Source organism: Salvia splendens, chromosome 21, assembly GCF_004379255.2.
Source record: "Salvia splendens isolate huo1 chromosome 21, SspV2, whole genome shotgun sequence".
Taxonomy (NCBI): domain Eukaryota; kingdom Viridiplantae; phylum Streptophyta; class Magnoliopsida; order Lamiales; family Lamiaceae; genus Salvia; species Salvia splendens.
The window spans coordinates 27,407,224-27,424,875 of NC_056052.1; the positions used below are offsets into that span (position 1 = coordinate 27,407,224).

Genomic DNA, 17,652 nt, shown 5'->3' on the forward strand with positions numbered 1-17,652 from the left:
TCTTATTATTCTAGTATCATAATTTGTTACATGTATGTAACCATATTAATACCTTATATAGTAAAATATCTAGTGTCAAGTTTGAATTTTCATTAGCAATATCGGATGGATATCATCATCTACTATTGTAATTTGATGGTCTGCTCAAATGGGCCGAGCCCAGTACAATGACGAATGCTATGTCATTAAATAAGCTTGATAGATTTTTTATACTATTTCTCACTATTTAACTTAGATAAATGTCTACTACACTTAGTTTTTTTATATATAAATAGTAGTTTTTGAAAAAAATATTTATTGAATTTAACTGGAAAAAATATAAGATTTTCCAATGAAAATATCTGTGTAAATTGCTGAAATACTATATAGTTACTTAAAAATGAAATGATGACCGGAAAAGAGGATAAATGATAATCAGGCTGCCTCCCAAGAAGAAACAAAAAGTGGGTAGTGACCAATGATAATAATATTATGGCCCAGTACGGTCAGACACCCATACCATACAAAGTGTCACACTCAATTGTAGTGTGGAAATAAAACAAGTTCTAAGAAAAATATCTACTTATATTTTAGAAATCAAGGTGAATTTTATAACTAGTACTTAGTTGAAGGATAAGTACTGGTTAATGATTATTTAGGTGTATTTAGAGGTATTGGTTAATGAATTTTGGGTGCATTAAAAGGTAAAAATAAGTGGTAAATTTTAATGCTAAGCTCTATTGATATTAGTATGAATTAGAGTAATTGAAATGGGAAAGCTGAGAATATGGGCCTCATTATTAGTAGTGAAAAACTGTGCAAATATTTTGAGCACTTTCCAGATGGATTCCAGTGCATGCACTTGCAACCCAATATTTATTACTCCCACTATCAAGTAGATGAAGGTTATTATAGCCATTACATAAAGTCTCCATACTGAAAAATTAAATGGGTTCATCAAAATAACTGTTAGATGATTAATTACTCCTTTTGTGTGTGTGTGTGTGTGTTTATAAGTGGACCATTTACTTATCTAAATGATGAGAGAATTCCCATCAATCAAGCACTTGAATTCTTGATTCGTTGGTCTTAAAAACTTTTTGGGGCAACACAATTTATTTGATGTTTCCGAAGTAGTGTTCGCATTTGTTCTATTTCCCCGCCAATGATGCTTAAGCCACACCATCTTTTTTTTTTCATTTAATCAGTTTTTCCATATTAATTTGGCTTATAGGAGTATTACTTATGTAGGGTAGAGATTATTAAATTGTCTTTGTCCTTGTAACCTGCAAAACTACCAAACACTGAAAGAAATGTTTGATTTGTTCTATGAATTAGACAAACTTGTTTTATTAAGTTGTAGGCCAATGTGCAAACTTGGATTTATTGTGGTAATATGTTTTTGAACATATCCCCTAGATTAATGTAACCAACCACCCCCCCCCCCAAAAAAAACACACACACACACACGCACGCACAAGTTTGCTTTGGAAAAAGTCTTTAAACTAAGCTACATTGTGTGAGAAATGTGTGTGAATGCATCAGTGCCGTTGTGAAGGCACATGGAGACATGTGGTATTAGCACTAGGTACCAAAAGAGTGTATTGGAGTGATGATGAGAGATCCAAAACTAAGTATCATATAAGTCAACTCAAATCTCTCTCTCATTGTGATAATACGAACTTTCAATCGACATTCTCAGTTCGTTCTCACATAATATCGTTCGTGTAACGTATGAGGTATAGATAGGGAGTGATCGCTGGTACAGAGGCATAGACAATGAGCGGCTCTTGCGTCTGAATAGAATAATGGACTGAAACTCACCCGAAAGATATAAGATTCCGAGGATCTGCGGATATGAGACTACATATTTGAGAAATTATTTGATAGATGATATCCATACTAACAAGATGCATATTTTTCTTCTTATCTCCAATTACGAGATGAGTGATGTCATGGAAGACAACTGTCAATCTTAGAGTCAGTCGTTACATTATGCAATTTAAAAAATATTCCCTCTTAATAGCATATCATATTATTTTTTTAAAATTCATTTGGAAGTTCATAGGAATCTTGCTGTAATGTAAATAATTAGGCATGTTCATTAATATTTTTGTAAGTGGACTAAACTCGTTTAGACTACACAATATATGTTCTTATTCCACATAAGTGCATATACAAATTAATGTTGAGGAGACGAAAGCTCTAAAATTAGTAGCTTAAACATTCAGAATCGTTTTATTTTTAGCATAAATTCATAATTATTGTTCCACGCCCCACAACTAGTACTAAAATACTACTAATAATTTTGAAATTATGCTACACCATTATTGCCAAATGAAGAACTGGTGTATGATGAATATTTATGTGTGATCAATTCCCTACTGAAAGTGGACCACTTATAGTTATAGAGTTTTAGTTACCTTTAACTCAAATTTTATGAATAAGTTTTCTCAAATTCCATCTATTTTAAAAAATGGATGAATAAATCGTGTCAAATATAAAGAGGAAAAATATTTTTTTACATAATGTTTGTATGCCATAATATTCTTATTTTTCTTCCGAATTCCTTTTTAAATGACAAAAAAAAACATTAGGAAGAAAATTAAAAGAGAAATTAAAAAACTTAGTTTGATTATTTAAATCTTAAATTATACTTAAATGATTTCTATAATTATATGATCAGTTGTTGAATTAATTATAAAACATACTCTAGATTTATTTTCAAATTTAAAACCAAATCTTGTTGCAATCTTTTTCATAAAACAGCGAGGATAGAAAGATCTACACAAAATGCTAGTAGTACAAATTATATAACTAAAGATGAGTAGAAAATAATACTAGTAATTAAATCCTATCAAGTCTCAAAAGCATAACCTATACAACAAATAGGGATACTCCAAATTAAATTTAACGCGTAAATGTTACTGGTCCTCACGTCAATGCGTCATTTAAAATTAATCCTATTTTTAATACTTAAATAATTGTCATTAGCGTTAATATCTTTGTTAAATAAAGGGGATGATTAGGGTACCTCTCCTCGTTAACACCGTTTGCCGGCCCTATCTGTCTTTTTATGGAGTAGTTAATTACTCCACTTATTTAAATCAAAAATAAATTAAAATATATTCAATGCTTGATCTGATATTGAGCTCTGCCTAATAAAGGTGGATATTATGTGAGTACTACAATATATTTTGTTATTCCAAAAATAAATATGAGTATAGTGCTATATTTATCGAAATGAAAAAAGAAAATGAGGTTTTCAATCGGTAGACGTTATACACTGACAAAATGAGACATTATTTCTTACCATACGCACGATATTGGATTTAGGACAGGATAAAATCTTATGGGGCTCAAGGTTTACTAAATTTTATTGTATTATATTCATGTCTCCGATTTTCTGCTGAATAAGGTAAAATCCATTTTCCCAATTCTCTATCGCCATTTATAATCTTTTCATTGCTCTTCACTCCCACTTTTTCAAGAACTGGGGCCTCTCCTCCTCTGTCCAATTCTGCTTACTCTTCCTTTCACAAACACTCCCTTCTAAAATACTCATCAATTTTTGCAGTTATTGTCTTGGCCCTCCTTATATTTATAAGCTTTGTTTCATGATTAAATGCATCGCTTTTCATAGTGAAATATTAAATATTTTTTTCTGGGGTTCATAAAGATTGCTCCTTTCTGCATCGAGGAGGCTATTTGGATTTCTGGATTTGAAGAGTTACCGTTTTTTTTATTGAGGTAAGTAGTTCAGATCTAAATGTTGGCCTGTGACATAGGTTTATATTCTATTGGATTGAATAAGGTTTATCATATTCCTTTTAAAACTTGTGTACTTAGATCTAAATTTCTTTAATTTGAAGCTGCTTTTAATGCTTTTTTAGGGATGTTGAAGGTTGGTCTTTTTCTTGGTATGAGATGGAATCTAAGGGGATGAGTTTTAGCAATTGCTTGTAGAAGTAAGTTGTAACTTCGGTTTTGCGTGCAGTGAGTTTCTTGATGGTAAAAATGTATGCTTTTGTTGTACTCAGAAAATCTTGCTTTGCACAATGTGGGAGCAGCTTTCTTTGCACTAGTTAGTTAGGTTGTTACTTTTTTATGCATTTTGCCCTTTTCCTTTCATTTTTTTGTGAAATATTTGTACATGTATGTGTTTGGCCTAACTCTTCTAGTTCATGTATGAATGGCCTAATTATTGCATTCAAGATTTTGGTACTCCATTTAGATGGTGTAATCATTTTTTTGGTAATTTTGTTGTGAATTAGGTGTGCTGTTGTCCTTATTGAGAATGCATGGGATTTCAGTGTACAAGGAATTGGGTGGAATTAGAGATGGAAGAAGAGATTTCTAAGTTGGGGCCATTACCTAATACAACCTCTAGGAATCTCTCATCATCTTCGTCTGCATTTTTCTCTGCAAATCAGTCTCCTTTCTTCTCCCCAAGATCATCTACTTGTCGTAAATCTGCGCAATCGGACGAACTGTGCCCTTCCGCCACCACCAATGCGAATAATGGAGATGCGAGTTTGGATAACGCTGAATCAGAGCTTCTAATGAGCATCCGATACGCCTCAGTTGATGTCTGTCCTGGTGCTGAAGCATGTACGTCGAGTGATCCTTTGAAGTTGGGGTCTTCGACGGGTTTATCTGTAAGTCCCCTGTCAAGTAATGAAGTTCTGCCTCAAAATGGTTGTTCTAAGCAAAAGAGTAAAGGGAAAAGGGTTGAGAGGTCACTTGAGATTGAAGTTCCTCCGGCTTCCTATTCATCGAATAGGCTGAGGAGCTGTGATGTTTATGTTGGCTTTTACGGCCGGAAGCCTCTGTTACTGAGGTTTGCAAACTGGCTTCGCGCTGAGTTAGAGGTTCAAGGTTTGAGCTGCTTTCTCACTGACCGGTCTAGATGCCGGAATTCTCGTAAGCACAACATTGTTGAGAAAGCTATGGATGCTTGCACGTACGGAGTTGTGATCCTGACAAAGAAGTCGTTCAGAAATCCATACACCATTGAAGAGCTGAGGTTTTTCTCGAGCAAGAAGAATTTAGTTCCTATATACTTTGATTTGGGTCCGGATGACTGCCTTGTCAGGGATATAGTCGAGAAGAGAGGAGAGGTGTGGGAAAAATACGGTGGTGAACTATGGTTACTTTATGGAGGAGTCGAGAAGGAATGGAAAGATGCATTAGGTGCCCTTTCTCGTGTTGATGAGTGGAAGCTAGAGGCTCGAGATGAGCAGTGGAGGCATTGCATACTAAGAGCTGTTTCTCTATTGGCATTGAGGTTAGGACGGAGAAGTGTCGTGGATCGGGTGACAAAGTGGAGAGAGAAGGCCGAGAAAGAGGAGTTCCCTTTCCCTCGAAATGAGAATTTTGTTGGTAGGAAAAAGGAGATATCCGAGCTGGAATTCATGCTTTTTGGGGATGTTAGCGGAGATGCTGAGCGAGACTACTTTGAGCTCAAGGCCAGACCGAGGAGGAAGAACTTGACGATTGCGTGGGGAAGGACTAGTTCAATAGATGAGAAGCAGGGAGATAGACAAAGTGAGAGTAGTAAGCGTAAGGGGAAAGAACCAATTGAATGGAGGGAATCGGAAAAGGTAATTGAGATGCAAAACACTGAATTTTCTCAACCACAGCACCACACAGCAAAGCCGAAGAATGGCAGAAGAAACGGAAGGAGAAGATCATTGAAAGTTGAATATGGCAAGGGAATTGCTTGTGTATCAGGTGACTCGGGGATTGGCAAGACCGAGCTCGTTTTAGAGTATGCTCACCGGTACCATCAAAGGTATAAGATGGTTCTTTGGATAGGTGGCGAAAGCAGATACATACGTCAAAACTATATGAACTTGTGGTCGTTCCTAGAGATAGATGTAGGGGTGGAGAGCTGTACGGAGAAAACCCGGCCAAAGAGCTTCGAAGAGCAAGAGGAAGCTGCTATAGCCAGAATCCGGAAGGAGCTCATGAGGAACATTCCATTTCTAGTGGTGATCGACAATTTGGAGAGCGAGAAGGATTGGTGGGATCACAAACACGTAATGGACCTGCTGCCCCAGTTTGGTGGGGAGACGCACGTCATCATATGCACACGCTTGTCCCGGATAATGAACCTCGAGCCGTTGAGGCTGTCTTACCTATCCGGTGTTGAGGCAATGGCTTTGATGCAGGGCGTCGTGAAAGATCAATCGGTCAGTGAGATTGACGCGCTTCGCGTCATTGAGGAGAAACTCGGAAGGCTAACCCTGGGATTAGCCATCGTGGGAGCTATTCTGTCGGAGCTTCCTATCACGCCTAGCAGGCTTCTCGACACCATAAACCGGATGCCTTCAAAGGTTCCATCGTGGACTGGTCGAGAAAACCATCCCCTGAGGCGGAACAATTTCCTCTTGCAGCTCTTCGAAGTTTGCTTCTCGATATTTGACCATGCAGACGGGCCAAGGAGTCTGGCGACTCGGATGGTTCTTGCAAGTGGCTGGTTTGCCCCAGCGCCCATCCCTCTGCCCATCTTAGCCGGGGCTGCGAAGAAAATACCGGAGAAGAGACGCCACAGACGGCTCTGGAGAAAGATCCTCGCGTCTTTAGCATGCGGCCTCACATCATCCTTTGCTCGAAGATCAGAAGCAGAAGCCTCTTCACTGCTGCTGAGATTCAACATGGCAAGAAACTGCACGAAACAAGGGTGCATCCAGTTCAACCACCTCGTCAAGCTGTACTCGCGAAAGAGAGGGATCTCGGGCGTTCCACAGGCCATGGTCCATGCTGTCATCGCCCGGGGCTCTATGTCCCACAGCTCCGACCACATATGGGCCGCGTGTTTCCTGCTGCTCGGGTTTGGGAAGGACCCCATCGTTGTAGAGATCAAGGTGACGCAACTGCTGCTCCTCGTCAAAGAAGTGATCCTGCCACTTGCCATAAAGACATTCGTCAGCTTCTCCCGCTGCAACGCTGCCATGGAGCTGCTCCGCCTGTGCACAGACGCACTGGAAGCAACGGATCAAGAACTCGTTACTCCGGTGGATAAATGGCTGGACAAGTCGCTTTGCTGGAAACCGATACAGACGAACGCACAGCTGAATCCTTGCCTGTGGCAGGATCTTGCGTTGGCTCGGGCCACTGTGCTTGAGGTCAGGGCGAAGCTGATGGTGAGAGGTGGGAAATTCGACATCGGCGACGATCTGATAAGGAAGGCTGTTTACATTAGAACTTCAATATGTGGTGAGGATCATCCAGACACCATCTCGGCTCGTGACACTCTCACAAAACTCACTAGAATTATTGCCACTGTTCAAACTCATACTTCGCCTTAGATTTTATTTATTTTTCTTGCCTTCTGAGCTCATAATAGAATTATAGTAGTACAGAATTTTGAATAAGCTGCATTCTATATTCAATGGAATTTCTATGAGTTTAATTGACATTCAACATGATGCATTAGAAGTTTTATATATCCTCTCAAAACTTTTGTTTTGTACTCCAGATTTTGCATGTACTCCATAAAAGACAAAAAGAAATAATCAAGTAATATTAGAAATAACTGGTTTTGTAAAATTTAGCTTGATCTAAACATGCAGTTTGGTATAAATAAGAAGATTTTTTGCGCAAAGAACCCAAAGATGAACTAAAATTTTTACTATATTATTTTATACTACTGTGTCCAAATCTTATTCTGTGGTTTCCACATTATGAGCACACTACAATGGAACTAATAGAACAAACAAATGAATAAAGGCACAATCGATGCATCAATGAAGCAAGAATATTGGATTTGAATTCTAAACTGGAGTATTTAACATAGCCTGTTAATTTCCTAACATCCATCCCTCATCAAAATTTTGTAGTCCTATAAAATATAGTAGTACAAAATTGTAGAGACTGACAAAACACTTTCTATAGTAGCAGAGGAGGGTAGGGGTAATATTCAAAATGCCAATCTAAAATAATTCCATATCTCTCTCTACCACATCTACTAAGTACATAGTTCTCTACACCAGCCAGCTTCTGTGGCTTCTTACATCTGCAAAGAGAATACTTTCGTTAAGTGTAGGTTGATGAAAATATGGAGAAATTGTTGCTCAAAACGAATATTTACCTTCAGAAACTTTGCTGGGCTTTCCCTCCTTTTTAAGAAAGAGAAAATATATACCAACGAAATTGTTTGGTAAGAAGCACAACTTAGAAGCTCTTGGCCTCATTAACCTCTAACTTTGTGACTAGGAAGACAAGAACTCGGCTTTGGTTCCGAACCTTGATTTAATCTCACTGGATTCCTCAATAGCTGCTGTGACACCCGGTCAGCTAAAACTAGATGTGAGTCATATAATTCTTCTTTTGAACCATGCAAAACAGGGCGTTCAACCTTGTTTCTACGGTTGCCATTATCCCGTGGAACGGATTCCAGGGACAAATGAGCTTGAATAAGTCCTCGAAATATATCTGGTTTATGCTCCTGAGAGCCATTTCCACGTGCAGGAAAGGCATTCAGGGGCATTGCTAACATACCACTGCCTTCATGCAAATTGTTCAAATGGAATTGTTGAATTGCACCAAGGTTGCCTCCACCTGGAGGAGTCGAAGCACCAGATGCAGCACGAGGGCTTGATATTGGAGATGGTGATATTCTTCCATTAATGTGCTGTGGAGATCGTGAACACGAACGAGGACTTGCAACTGGAGGTACAGCACAGGGGTTGTTTCTAGCCATATATGCATCTCTGCTGAACCATGAGAATGAGAATAAGTTAGAGACTGATTAGGGGAAACTGAATACAACATCTGACTGTAATCTATTATATGGATTATGGTGTCGAGCAATGAGCTTTATGCAAGACCTCATAATGGTGACAATCTCTTCCCATAATTACACAATAAGACACAATAGTCACTCCTATACTCCCTCCGTTCCATGTTAATAGAGTCATTTTACTACTTTGGGAAGTTCCAAATTAATTGAGTCATTTCTATTTTTGGCAAAAAGTAACCATCTCTCTTACTTTATTCACTATCCACTAACACACTATTCTTAAACTCCATGCCGAAAAGAAACGCCTCTATTAACAAGGAACGGAGGGAGTACTACTCATCCTACTGAATAGATGTTTAGCATGATATGATAGCAATTGGTAGACATGCTCATTCAGGATATATGGAGCACTGACTACCACCACTTCAATTTTCAGTTCTTCTCGCATAAGTAGCATAACCCCTATAACCATTTAATACGTATAAAAAAACCCAGCTGCCAAAAAAAACTTGAGGGTAAAATAGCAAAACACATAAATCATGTTTTGACTGACAATCAGAATTTCAGCAACTAATGTAGACTCAGAATGCTACAGCACAAAGTACACCATTTATGCATACCATAGTAAAAGTTGCATTTAACATCATAAAATGACATGTTCACGTGTGTGCGTGTGCGCATGAGTGAGTGAGTGAGTGAGTGAGAGAGAGAGAGAGAGAGAGAGATACCTAAATCCAGGAAAACTTTTTCGGGTTTTAGAATGACCGACAGCTCCTGAGGAGTCCAAACAAGGTGGTGTTCTGGAATGTCCAAAGCCCTACATAAAGGTAGTAACACTTTTTTTGTTATGTCACCTTAATTGAAAAAAATCTCCAGATAATTAATGAGAAATAAGATGCACATAACCATATAACGATCGGAAATCAATGCAAAAGTTGTTCTTATACTCTACTGGTGACAGCTCAGCATGCCATCCTAAGACTTTTCTCGATTAAATCATTAAAAAGTCTCTAATGGAATGTACAGTCTTGAAGGAAATCATATACTCCAGTGCAAGTTGGAAGAGATATATACACTGGAGGAATTAGAAAAGGGAGGATACCAGTGCTCTGACTTCATGTGTGAGTGCAGGTATTGACTCCATAGGATCAGCAGTCAGAACAGGTCTCTCCAGAGAAGCAGAATTTTTAACAAAAGGATGCTCCAGGAGTTGAGCTGCTGTAGGACGATGAGATGGATTGCGCTGCAAACACTGTTTCACAAAACTCCTCCCATCTTCTGAGAGGTGATTGGGGATTTCTGGAAGTTCCTTGCTATTTCCAATCTTAAACATAGCTGCAACCTTCAGGAAGAATACCGAAGATATCACTATGATGCAACAGTAACATGTCAAAATTGCAAGGACATAAGGTTACCCCTTCGTAATGACTCCAAGGTGGTTTTGTTGTAGCCATTTCCAGAACTGTGCATCCAAGGCTCCATATATCCACCGCTAGGTTAGAACCACTAGCATTCTTTATGACCTGTATATTAATACAGTAACTAGAGCTGGCTGAGATGGGTCTAAACAACTAAAACTACTGAATCATCTTTCACAAACCTCAGGTGCCATCCAGTATGGGCTTCCCTTAAACGACAATGGACATGATTGCCCAGTTATCTGCAAATAATAGATTTGATTTAGATTTAGACAAACTAAACGAGATAAACAGCCTTTTCTTTATTTATTGAGTATTGCATAATTATTATTACTGTTCCAAATTTACTATAGGACAATGGTGAATACTAAATAATTAACACATATAGTCACCTCTTGAGGGGCTATGTTCATCAAATAACCTTTAGATTTTGTTTGGAAGCAAAAACAATAATGACGTTAAGTTATACAAGACAGCCCCAAATCAACAAGATAAAATTAAATCGAACCAGTAGCTTAAGTCATGTCACAAATGGAAACCATCGAATAAAGTGAAAGGGTTTACATGTTTTGCCATCCCAAAATCTGCCAATTTTACCCGCCCATTAGGGTCGACAAGAATATTTGCTCCTTTTATGTCCCTGACCAAATAAATATAAATCCAATCAGCACACAAAAAATCCCCCACTTGCCCAACTTAGGTGTTGAACAAGAAACCAAGGGATAATATTAATTTCAAACAATTTAAGTCTAAGCCACCTATGAATTGTGTTTTTTCCATGCAAATAAGCCAGCCCCGATAATATCTGTTGGGTATAACTTCTGATTGCTGCTTCACCCAACTGCCCATACTCTTGGAGAATCTTGTAGATAGAACCACCGGACACAAACTCAAGGAATATATAGAGTTTGTCATCTACCTGAAGAAAGAGATGACATCAAATGGAAGTCAAAAGATCTCATTTCCAGAGCTATAAAATCCTTCATTTAATTATATGTTAACAAGGAAATAATGCATGAAAATGGTAGGAAAGCAACACGAAATTAATTATTAACTAAGTTCAGAAAAATGCTTGCCATATATCATCCAGAGAGCATGAATTATTAATCCAAGAAGATATGGTATTTTCAAAACGTATCCTGTATATTTCAATTACAAACATATGAACTGCAAGATGAGACAAAACAACAATGGGAACTTTTCTCCACTTCAAAGTATTTCAATCCAAAATGTTTATATATAACAAGGCCAATCTTCTATGAGTTTCCGATAAAGAAATAAATAGCAATAACAGACGATAAAAAAAGACTTACTGTCTCAGATCCATAATATTGCACAATGTTTGGATGATGGAGGCGACTTAAGAGTGCAATTTCCTGCAAGAATTACCCAGTTATGGAACAGAGAGTTAGCAATATGGCAATCAGAAAAAATGTATCATAAATCAGATTCATGCTATTTCAGTAGATGTTATTTTATCTTTCTAAGTCAGAGCTCCAAAAGTTTCCCCATTGCTTTTTATAGTAAGAAGAGTCGAAAAACCTCACCTGTCCAAGTTGCTGAGCAGATTCCCTTGACTTAGCATCATCAGAGAACAATGTGACCTCCTTCATTGCACACATCTCACCACTTTCACTGCAGCCAAGGGAACAAGAAAAGTGAACTTCAAATGATAATTGGTGAAGCAAAAAAATTGTAAATTATTAAAGCACACATAGTGATGCAAAGCCATTAGATGTTTATTAGGTACATAACAGAAGATATTAGAAGCACATTCAGAATTATGGCGCTCTAGTTGGGGAAACAAAGCTGTTACCCTCCCGATCCCACTATTTATGGAACATTTCTTTTGGGCACAAATATTTAGGAGATTTGTAGGGTAATGTAAAGTGGAGTGGGACTATATATTATTTAAGTTGTGTGAGTAATAAAGATGTCTTAAAAAGGAAATGAGCCATGTTATTTAGGATGGCTTAAAAATGAATACGTGCCATGACTAATGGGACTGAGGGAGTATTAGGTACGCTTCATAGAGAAGTGCTACGCATATTATGCAATGTCATATTGCTATTTCAGTATTAATATAATGATTAAAGATCAGTTACCTATTAAAACCCAGATAAACATGTCCAAATGTTCCTCTACCAAGTAGTCGTCCTTTCTTCCATCGTGAACCTGGGCTTGGAGGATTATCAGTCCTACAAGGACTGCGCATAATCCTTGGAGAAGTTCCTGCTGAATACGATGGAGTGACTGAGGAAGCATTAGAATTTGTTATTGGAGGAAGAGGCAGTCGATGGCTCTGCTGCCTTCCATCTTCAAGCCATGCTGTAGGTGACTCAGCTGACGCCCCCCCAGCACAAGGATGCAGAGGCGTCACTGTACCACTGTGTATTCTTGAGCTGGGACCAGGGCTCGTCATTCTTGGGCTAGGTAATGGTGAACATTCAGGGCTGCACCTGCTGTTTGGCCAAAAGAGCTGGCATGTTCCATCTCCTACAAAAGAGCTGTGCCCTGAATTGTGAACAGAACTTGGACTTGAGCCATGCCCAGATCCTAGCAAAGACAAATCTGCATATGGCTTTCCTAGCCAGACACCACCATTCATGATAGGCTCGTGACAAAATCCCCTAATTGGACTTCTAGAAGGACTCGACATTGAGCTGTTTGGAACACTTAGATTAGGAACTTGTAAACGAGCAACTTTAGCATCTACATGCCTCTTCTTAGGTGGTGATGCAGGGATAGTTTGACAATGCGGCAAATTATCAGCTGGTGGCGACATCTCTTTTGAACTCATTTTTTTGGCAAAGGGGAATCGATCCTTTTGCTTCAATCTATTTCAGCGATAACATAGTTCAGTTAGAGGGAAGATACATAATAAGTGTTTCATATTAAAGAAGCAGTTTGGTAAATAAATACTGTTGAACAAACTCACCCAGAAGGACTAGCTGCATCAGATTTAATCACACTCTCATAATCTGAAGCTTCAGGGCTTAGGAGGCGTGAGTCAGACGGATCATCAGTATCACTGGAACTGTCACTACAACTAGAAGCAGTTGCCAGGTCCTTTTCACCAACTTCAGCACGTTTTCCAATTTTTCCATGCCCAGGTTTGGGAAGGGGATGTAAGACTGTGGGTTTGGAAACTCTATCAGCTGATGGTCCATTTAATGCCCTGTCCCCGGAATCAGTACGATAGATGTTAGTGAAATGGCTCCCCGGAAGGGGAAGTGGTTGCGCCTGGGGCCTTTCACCAAAGCTCTGACAACGTGATACTTGTTGCAACGGGGATGGAGACTGTGAATCTGCTCCCAATACCTTTTGTGAGGTAGTATTACTGCTTTGTCTACGAGGACCCCCAGATCTAATGCATTTCCTGCTCAGTGAATCAATGAAACTTTCTACATTTGATTTCTTCTTCACGTCTTTGGAAGATTTCCCCCACCATGTAGGCATAGTTAATATACAACAATAGCTTCCAATCCTGAAGCAGTAACTTCCTTGGATTGAACAAACTTGGCACAGAAAAGGCTTCTTTATAGATCAAATACATATACAATGCATCTTTAATTGTTGGTTACAAATACAGGTACTGCTACAAACCTGCAAATCAGAAACTGATGCATGAGTTTCAAGGAATTGTCTCGCAGATGCACGAAATGTCTTGAAAAAGCATTTACAATTTTCACGGTTTTGGTACAACCCTTTAATAGTACGGATTGTTTGTATTTAATGCAGTACTAAAAGAGATTTATTTAATAACCTTTTGCATTATAAAGACGTCACGACAAAAATGTAAGCAAACCATCTTCACAATCCACCATGACGTTGAATATATAGGCTACTTTAACAAGAACCCCAAATATTATCAGAATATTTTGGTGGTCTAGATTACAGCTTTCTTTTTACTGGATTTGTGGGACAAAGTCACAAAAGTATACTGATCCATATGTTGACCAAATCGGGAGTCCAGTTTCTAGATCTTAATAACACAAATTTCCAATTAATGGGACTTTCTAAAGCCGGTGCATATTCTTAAGTATCTAGAGTAGTAGTATATGGTATACTAAGCACAACTCTTCAACCATTCCATATGAACAGGGTATACAATTTTAGAACTATTTAATCACATATTGACTTGATCCTCGTAAATGCCTCGCCATTAAAAAAATAGAGATAAAGTTCATCAAATACTATATGTGTGGGCAAGTATCTAGATGTGATCACTAAGGCAACAATACAAAACAATTTCAAAGATCCTTCATTAACTCGTAACGTACTACTAAATAACAAAAACTTTAAAACACTAAACGCAATGTTTCTAAATAGCTGAGATTCTTAAGACTCCTGGTGCCAACATAGAACTTGACAAGATATTTAAACCCGCACCAGTATATGATTCCAGAATCGGATGAACAATAGATTAAAACTTGATTATTTAGAGTAGTTAAGATCTTTAGACCCCCAAATGAACAAACAATTGGGGCTAAACGTTGGCTTAGTAAAATGAATTCTTACATAATCAATCAACTCGAGAGAGCCAAAACGTCTCAATAGAAAAATGCAACCAGAAAGGAAAAGTAAAAACGCACAACCCTAAAACAAAAGTCACTGTTTGTGATACTGAAATGGGATTGGCAGGAGCTTGTGAATTTATAAGATTAAAATATAGGTAATACGCGGCGAATCACAGTATGAATTCACATAATTTGAGAAGAATCAAGTAAAATGCAAACCCTAATTAATTGCAACTGCACTCACCGGAGGGAGGGACAGGACGAACCGGACCAAATATTTTGTCCGTGCACACAGAGTCAGACGCTTACTAAAGAGTTGCAGAGAGATATTTTTAGAGAGAGAGAGTGTACGCTCATTTGGAATGTAAGTATGTATGCATGCCCTTCGTTGACACCCATTTGAAATTTTGACATTACATGACTATTACCTTAGAATCAAATGGTCAAAATATAATTTTACATTAATTAATATACGTAGATAAGTTTATTCTTATTTCATAGGAATATGATTTATTTATCAATCACAATTGCACAATGTATGTAATAAAGTAACCAAGTTTATTCTTAGTTCATAGGATCAGTATGATTTATTTATCAATCACAATTGCACAATGTATCTAATAAAAGAGAGATATAGAGAAAAAGTTACCTACTAGAACTATGGAGAGTGTTATATTGCTAACTCAATACTTAATTGCTAAATACAATTAAATAATAGCTAATAGATATTCAATTCAAGGGCCTAGATCATCAGCCTCGAAATGTCAATACGATAAAAAAAAACGACAATAAGGGTACTAAGGTCAATTTAACTTTCTCGATTTAAATTATGTTTTCGCACAACATATATCAAATTAAAGATAATTTCAGAGCGTAAGTTTTCAGAGCATCTCCAATGAAAAAAAACTATACCATCTATTTACGTTCTCAAAGAGAGAAATAATCAAATAACCCTTCTTAATTAAGTAACAAACTTCAAAGACAAAAGGTATATGGAGAGGTAAATTATTTTGTAAAATAAAAAAATAATAGTACAAGATTACATTCCAAAACATAAATGTATACAGTATCTTAGAGAATGATTTTTCATAAAAGAAACAAATATCATAGTTATAAGATTTTACCTCTCCATCGAAGAAGAGGTAAAAATAACTCTTTAAAATTGAAAAAGGTATAATGTTTTCTAAAATACCTTTTCCCTTGGGAGGATGATTTTTCATAAAAAGAAAATAAATACTGTAATTATAAAACTTTATCTCTCTATTTACCTTTACTTTTGACACCTAGCTAGCTGACATTACATGACTATATAACCTAAGAATCAAATGGTAAATAATAATTGGTTGATACTTAAATATAGGCCTGTAAATACGGGTACCCGATGGCTTGTAAATTCGGGTACCCGCGGGTACCCAAACCCGAAATCTCAAAAATATCATATCCAATACCCGACTCGTATGTGAATTCGGGTACCCTAATACCCGGTGCGGGTACCCGAACCTAACTAATCGGGTACCCATAAACCCGAAATTAGTATTTCAAATTTATTTCTTTATATAAATTATATTGTGATAAGAATAGAAATTATTAAAAACAACACAATAATACTATTTATTGACTATTATTAAAAGTTTAAACTTCAATTCTAATGCTTTAGCTTTCTCTAGATTATGATTCTATGACTATATATATAGTATATAATAGACATTAGACAAATAAACACTGCTTAATTTTAAAATAAAGAAAATTTTGGCATAAATCTACATGTGATTAAATAAATTTACTCTAGATTTACCCTACGGGCCATAGGCCCAATACTAAATAAAAATATTTATCACAAATACATAATTAATCGGATTTAATTGGGTATTAGTCGGGTACCCTAATACGGGTTTCGGGTACACTAAACCCGAAAAATCCTAACATTAACTACCCAAACCCGTACCCGAACCCGTAATTACGGATTTCGGGTACCTAAAACCCGTCTGGTATTGGGTCGGGATCGGGTATACCAGAAACCCGCAGACTAAATTTGCAGGCCTACTTAAATATATAGACTTGAATAAAAATTCTAAATTCAAACCTTTCTTCTATAACATTATTACAAAACCAAAAATGCAAAAAATAGTCTTAATTGATGATATATGTTTTAACATACAATTGAAAACAAAAAATGAAAGAGAGATAAATAAAAAGTTAGTGAAGTATGTAGTGAACATGAGAAAATAGAAAATTTATCATATGTAGATAAAGACTAGTTTTTATAGATATTCGAAATAGGAAAATTTGATTATTCATGAACGAGTAAAATATTTATTGCTGATAAATTTTAGAATCGGAAATATATTTATGTGTCTATTGGCTTATATGGATATCTAATCTCAGTATTCAATGTGCAAGTGGTTTATGACTTGGCCCGTAAATGTTTGAGACCACCACGGTATGGGTGTCTTATACTGAGTTTATCACCTTAATCCCAAATTGAGACTGAATATGGACCATTTGATCCAAAAATCAAAGGCTGAGATTGAATAAAAAAATATCAATAAATAGTAAACAAAATATCAACAAAAGGGTAATATCGTCATTATATTATCATATGATAATTTTCATGGGTGTTTTTTTATATCAACATAGTGTATTACAAATATCAACAATATGGCATGCGAATATCAACACAAGTACAAGAAAATATCAACATAGTTTTATTGATATTTTACCTACGTTATATTGAGATTTTGCATACATTATATTGAGATTTTTTGCATTTGTTAATAAAACCTACTTATCAACATGTACAAAAATTTCCATGGGTGTTTTTTTATATCAACATAGTGTATTACAAATATCAACAATATGGCATGCGAATATCAACACAAGTACAAGAAAATATCAACACAGTTTTATTGATATTTTACCTACGTTATATTGAGATTTTGCATACATTATATTGAGATTTTTTTGCATTTGTTAATAAAACCTACTTATC

General features: G+C 36.8%; 2 protein-coding genes across 6 annotated transcripts; one reads left to right on the forward strand and one right to left on the reverse strand.

The window, feature by feature from the left end:
- The first annotated feature begins 3,269 nt into the window (after positions 1 to 3,269).
- On the forward strand, positions 3,270 to 7,407 carry LOC121784992. 4 transcript variants are annotated; one of them, XM_042183308.1, is made up of 4 exons: positions 3,270 to 3,397; positions 3,659 to 3,729; positions 3,873 to 3,947; positions 4,254 to 7,407. In XM_042183308.1, the coding sequence occupies exon 4, from the start codon at positions 4,281 to 4,283 to the stop codon at positions 7,290 to 7,292; it is 3,012 nt and encodes a 1,003-aa protein (XP_042039242.1). In that variant the 5' UTR covers positions 3,270 to 3,397; positions 3,659 to 3,729; positions 3,873 to 3,947; positions 4,254 to 4,280; the 3' UTR covers positions 7,293 to 7,407. The 4 variants fall into 4 exon arrangements, with proteins under 4 accessions (XP_042039242.1, XP_042039241.1, XP_042039239.1 ...); XM_042183307.1 differs by lacking the exon at positions 3,873 to 3,947; XM_042183305.1 differs by lacking the exon at positions 3,270 to 3,397 and having other exon boundaries at positions 3,404 to 3,729.
- Positions 7,408 to 7,731: 324 nt separating this feature from the next.
- Positions 7,732 to 15,032, reverse strand: LOC121785057 (mitogen-activated protein kinase kinase kinase YODA-like). 2 transcript variants are annotated; one of them, XM_042183398.1, is made up of 13 exons: positions 14,908 to 15,032; positions 13,082 to 13,749; positions 12,249 to 12,980; positions 11,691 to 11,778; positions 11,457 to 11,519; positions 10,902 to 11,062; positions 10,708 to 10,783; positions 10,326 to 10,385; positions 10,141 to 10,248; positions 9,828 to 10,067; positions 9,454 to 9,542; positions 8,075 to 8,696; positions 7,732 to 7,999 (listed from the first exon to the last, which is right to left on the reverse strand). In XM_042183398.1, exons 2-12 carry the CDS (start codon positions 13,600 to 13,602, stop codon positions 8,177 to 8,179), a joined length of 2,658 nt encoding a protein of 885 aa, XP_042039332.1. In that variant the 5' UTR covers positions 13,603 to 13,749; positions 14,908 to 15,032; the 3' UTR covers positions 7,732 to 7,999; positions 8,075 to 8,176. The 2 variants fall into 2 exon arrangements, with proteins under 2 accessions (XP_042039332.1, XP_042039330.1); XM_042183396.1 differs by having other exon boundaries at positions 8,075 to 8,699.
- Between the last annotated feature and the right edge of the window lie 2,620 nt (positions 15,033 to 17,652).

Excerpts from the sequence above, each read along its gene's own strand:
- LOC121784992 (XM_042183308.1), top strand. The coding sequence starts at position 4,281 with ATGGGATTTCAGTGTACAAGGAATTGGGTGGAATTAGAGATGGAAGAA.
- LOC121785057 (XM_042183396.1), bottom strand. The coding sequence starts at position 13,602 with ATGCCTACATGGTGGGGGAAATCTTCCAAAGACGTGAAGAAGAAATCA. Across the intron at positions 11,779-12,248 it reads GTTTATCTGGGTTTTAATAG|TGAAAGTGGTGAGATGTGTG; the intron begins GTAACTGATCTT and ends CCTTGGCTGCAG. Across the intron at positions 10,068-10,140 it reads CTTGGAGTCATTACGAAGGG|GTTGCAGCTATGTTTAAGAT; the intron begins GTAACCTTATGT and ends TTCTTCCTGAAG.